This window comes from Cucurbita moschata, unplaced genomic scaffold (assembly GCF_002738365.1).
Source record: "Cucurbita moschata cultivar Rifu unplaced genomic scaffold, Cmos_1.0 Cmo_Scf00032, whole genome shotgun sequence".
NCBI classification, from domain to species: Eukaryota; Viridiplantae; Streptophyta; class Magnoliopsida; order Cucurbitales; family Cucurbitaceae; genus Cucurbita; species Cucurbita moschata.
In genome coordinates this window covers 2118853-2123652 of record NW_019268548.1, presented here as the reverse complement: position 1 = coordinate 2123652, position 4800 = coordinate 2118853, and the positions used below count along the sequence as shown (strand labels likewise).

Below are 4800 nucleotides of genomic sequence, written 5' to 3'. Positions count from 1 at the left end.
GGGGGGGGGGGGGGGGGGGGGGATGAATGAGTGGGGTCGATGTTATGAGTTCTGAGCTCTGAGAGGTCAATTCTTCACAGGGTAACGCGTTCCTCTTTCCAGTTTCTTCTTTTATCGTTTCCAATACCTTTTACTGGCTGTCTATCCACACTACTACCGCCACTTCTGAGAATCTGTGACTGTAAATACTAAAGAAAAGGGGTCTTATTCAACTTTGACCGACGTACGTTTCTTCTCGGAAGGAAACTGTCGGCAAGGTCTCGTCATCTTGAACCCTCCATGAACTCGATAAAGTTATTTTCTTTCTCCTTTCATTGTCCTAATCTCTCTAATTGTCCATGTATATGGATACAGAAACCTATGTTATCCTTACTTGTAAGGAACTTAGATAAGCCATGTTTATTTATGTCACTGTCATGGGTGTAGTCTGCAGCCCAGAGATCCACCATCAACCAGGGCCACCTAATGGCGGCCCCTCCCCGGCCGATGAGACCATTGAAAGTCGAGCCAAGAAGGAGCAACAAATACATTGTGAGATCCCATATTGGTTGGAGAGAGAAACGAAGTATTCCTTATAAATATGTAGAAACCTCTCCTTAACAGACGCGTTTTAAAATCATGAGGCTGACGGTGATACGTAATGGGTTAAAGAGTCAGACATCGGACAGTGTACCAGCGACAACGCTGGACCTTGGACCTTGGATTGTGAGATCCCACATCGGTTGGAGAGAAGATGGAAGTATTCTTTATAAAATTATAGAGATTTCTCCCTAACAAACCCGTTTTAAAAACCTTATGGGAAAGTCTAAAAAGGAAAGTCCAAAGAAGATGATATCTGCTAGCGGATTGTTCCAACCAACCAGCCACAACCAACCAGCTTGAGCATATCTAAGTCGAATCACATGTCCCTTAACTTGAAGTCCTCCCATCTTCTAGATCATCTTAACCTTAAGAAAAAGCAAAAGCCCACAAACAAGGAGGAGAGTGCAGAAGCTATATCTACGAAGTTCTGTAAAAGCGTCTGCCTCTAAATCTAAAGACAGAAACTCCTCAATGCAATCAAAGGCGTGACCCAAATACAACCAAAAAACATATCACAAAAATCAGGCACTGCAATTACATCACATATCGACAGTTTCACTCAATGCTGCCAAACACTGCATCAAATCTCACATATCGATCAAAAAGCAGACCGACATAAGCAAAATGTAGAGGACGAATGGAAGTGGCATGCAAATATATTTGAAAATAAAAAAACAAATCGTCGAAGATCAAAATACATAAACAGTATTATACCATAACTTTTCAGCTGGGAGAACTTGTGATAATAGAGCTTCCAAATACGAGCAGTAACCGACCGCGCTCCCCATGAACAGCCGCCATTAGCATTTTGGGCAAGTCGAAGACGGGAAGTAAATGAAATATCACCACTGATCTTACTAATAAAAGAAGGCCCATCTTTTAATACTCAATTTATGGACCGGCCCAGTGGGCTCAACTCCAAAATTGATTTGTCAAGCCCATTATAAATGAATTTGGGCCGGCCTTAAAGAAAAAGTAACGGGAATGATTCCATTGAGGCCCAATTAGCCGACCATTTTGCGCGTGCGGAACAGTTAAAGTGGGCTTATCGATGCTTTACGTTGGATGTTGATTTGTTTATTTATTTATTTATTGAATTTAGAGAGCATTTTGGATCCATGTTAGTGGGAGACTTGGAGTTGTGAATAATAATCATATGATTACTTTACATTAATGTCAGTCTCCATGTGCATTTTTCTAATATTATACTTTCTCCTAAATCTATTAATTTATTGTTTTTTTTTTAATAAAATATATATATCTTAATTAATTGAATTATATTTACGTTAATTAAAATTTTAAATTTATTTTAGCAAGATTTTTAAAATAAACGATATTTACTAGTCGTGGGTTTAAATTGTTACAAATGATATCATTGACCTCCTTATAGGTCCGGTGTGCCACTGACCGATTTTTGACTCTTATATCATTTGTAATAATTCAAGCCTATTGCTGACAGATATTGTTCGTTTTGATTATGATATTGATCGATTTGGTATATGACTGGATGAATGCAAATGCATTGCATGCCACCAAACTTATTAAGTTGCCTTTTTTGCTTTTTCATCACGAACCAACAACGTGTCTTTTTCTTACAAATAAACTATTATTTTAAAAAAAAAATTATTCTCTACGACTTTTAAGCAACCTTGCAACCCATGCTCTATAACTATAGTTGGTCGGATATACCCTCGCTTTTATTCGAATTTACTTTTGGGTATAAATTAATGAAGGCGGAGCAGGACAAGAATGGGAGGGACAGAAGCGGAATTGTGATTGGGCCTCCACGTCGGCGTATGTCAGCTTGGCCGTCACAGACAAATGAAAATGTTATTCTCATTTTACCAGCACTGTAAAATTTTTAGAAATAAATTAATTAAAAATGGTAAAAAGATTAAATAAAGAAACAGTAACATGATTTTACCCGGGTAATATAAAATGCCAAATCACCCGAAAAAGTAAAAACCTCATGGAAACTTGGAGTGCTTCTTTCTCTCTCTTCTTCTTTCTATGAAACTTTTGTAAGCTCCGAGTTTCATCCTGCGTGGATTACAGGTTTCTGCAAATTTGTAGGCTACATCGCGGAATCGCCATTAAAGGGCTAAAGCTTGCATTCCTCAGCCTTTTCCCGTAGCTGAAGGTTACAATTCTTGTTCTGAACCATTGGTTTCTATCTCACGGTGAGCCGAGATTTCCGGGTTTTTCCGAATCCAGGTTCTTCTTAACGCCCACACGCAACTGCTTTCTTCTCACCTCATATGTTTTAAGCTTCAATTTGTGTTCTGCATGTTTTTGGAAGGGGTTTCCATGAATTGAGATCTATCCAATAAAGCTTTATCTCTGTATTTGATTCCGTGGACATATGTACTTTCGTTTCGTTTTTTTTATAGTTAAAATGGTGATTCCTTTTCCGTTCGTTCTACTGTTTGGTCTACTTTTGGAAAAGTGATTGGCGTGTTTTGGTTACTGCTTCTTAATTGATCTGAATTCTTCAATTTCTGTTTTATCCACGAATTTGCAAGCATATTCTTCTTCGACTTGTCAAGTGTTGTGGATTCTTCGTGGTTAAAAGGCTTTGATTTTGGAAACACTCTGTGCCTCTCTTCGTTTTTGCACGGCTGTTTATTGGGTTGTGGTCTTTCAGGGTCCTGTCAAAAAAAATGAGAGGCGTAAATCGGTATGTTCGTAATCTACGATCAGCCTTTTCTCAAAAAACACACCATCAAACGGATGTTCTTCGACGAGGGCAAAGGCAAAAGCAATTGGTTCATACCAATTCTGAGTCCTTTTTTATTGTCAAATCAGATAAATTCCGAAGCCCAAAATATTTGAACTTAAGAGCTCTGTCAGTTGACGCAGCTAAACTTTGTAATGGAGGTATCTCTCTCCCCACTGTCCTTTTCCGTTAAGATTTAAGTTTTATGAGCGAAACTGGATACTTTTGTTTTTAATTTGGACTTTGGGGGTTCAATTGCAGATTATAACGTGGCAGGGCCACTCGTCGAGTATGAACGTAGAATAGCTGCTGGTGAGCTTGTGGATGGTGATAGCTGTCAGGTAAAGGCCAGCAGTTCCCCCTGCATTTTCATCGTTTATATTTAGGGATGAAAGTGGAACAGTCCATGATAATTTCTAGCAGTTCCCCCTGCATTTTCATCGTTTTCGCTTTTGGAAGGTTATTTTCAAATTTCTACCTTCTCCCTCTGCCTGCTTTTTTTAGAGAACCAAAATGGCTGATCAACCCAAACGGGAAAAAAATAAAAATAGTATAATTTTAACACTACATCTTTGTAACGCTACTATTGGCTTAATATTAACGGAATTTGATTTTGATTTTGATTTGAAAATATGTTTCTGTTGATAGATTACATGTCTATTCATTTGTTTTGAACCTGTTGAAATTAATTCTCATAGTCTCCTGCCAGGTGGGCACCCTGAGGGAACTTCAGAGACTCTATGACGAACTTGTTAATTCAGCTGAAGCGTGCCGGTTGGATAGATATGCAGTATCAGAAAAATCAGGAAGGTAGTTCTTTCATCATGTAGTTATAGTGCTTGTAGTCGGATTATTCGAACTGATTTAATCTTTTAGTTTCTTATTTGGCACTAGATTGTTCTTATTAATCTTCTTTTTCTGGTCTATAACAGGAGTAGGTGGTTGTGGTCTCGCTTCATTCCTCAGTCATCCTACTCTCCAGTTAAAGGTCTATATCTCTATGGAGGAGTAGGCACTGGAAAAACTATGTTAATGGACTTGTTTTTTGATCAGTTGTAAGTTTGTTGAATTCAAGAATCAACTCTTGTGTTTCTCCAGCCTTTTATTTGCTTTCCTGCCTTTATGTTGACAAATGGTTCCACGAATTCAAATGATAACCAAATATTATGAGTTCTTTTTGGGATTTAGTTTATTCCACATATGCTATCCATTGTCTGTTTTCTCTTATTGCGTTCTTATCTTAGACTTTTCTCCTTATAGACCCAGCAATTGGAGGAAAAAGAGGATCCATTTTCATGACTTCATGTTGAACGTTCATAGTCGTTTGCAGGTGGGACTTACTATTTTCTTCATTAGTAGTGAATGTTTCTTTTAATGAAATCTTCAGTGCCAATGTGAGTGTAGATCAATTGATATAAAATATGTAGCATCGACCAAAAGGATAGAGGTTTGAATCCCTTGCACGTATTGCTAAACTCAAAAAAAAAAAAAAAAAAAAAAAA

At 37.8% G+C, this 4800-nt stretch overlaps 1 protein-coding gene across 2 annotated transcripts in view; it reads left to right on the top strand.

Annotated features, from left to right (window-relative positions):
- Nucleotides 1-2551: 2551 nt before the first annotated feature.
- The window catches only part of LOC111430095 (AFG1-like ATPase), a 5726-nt gene continuing 3477 nt past the window's right edge, over nucleotides 2552-4800 (top strand). Inside the window, exons 1-6 of one of the 2 annotated variants that reach the window (XM_023066249.1) lie at nucleotides 2552-2722; nucleotides 3227-3459; nucleotides 3560-3639; nucleotides 4008-4108; nucleotides 4231-4353; nucleotides 4559-4628. In XM_023066249.1, coding sequence (XP_022922017.1) covers nucleotides 3243-3459; nucleotides 3560-3639; nucleotides 4008-4108; nucleotides 4231-4353; nucleotides 4559-4628 — 591 coding nt within the window. In that variant the 5' untranslated portion in view covers nucleotides 2552-2722; nucleotides 3227-3242. Of the gene's footprint in view, nucleotides 2797-3226; nucleotides 3460-3559; nucleotides 3640-4007; nucleotides 4109-4230; nucleotides 4354-4558; nucleotides 4629-4800 lie in introns of both variants that reach the window. The other variant, XM_023066248.1, reaches the window with a different exon arrangement.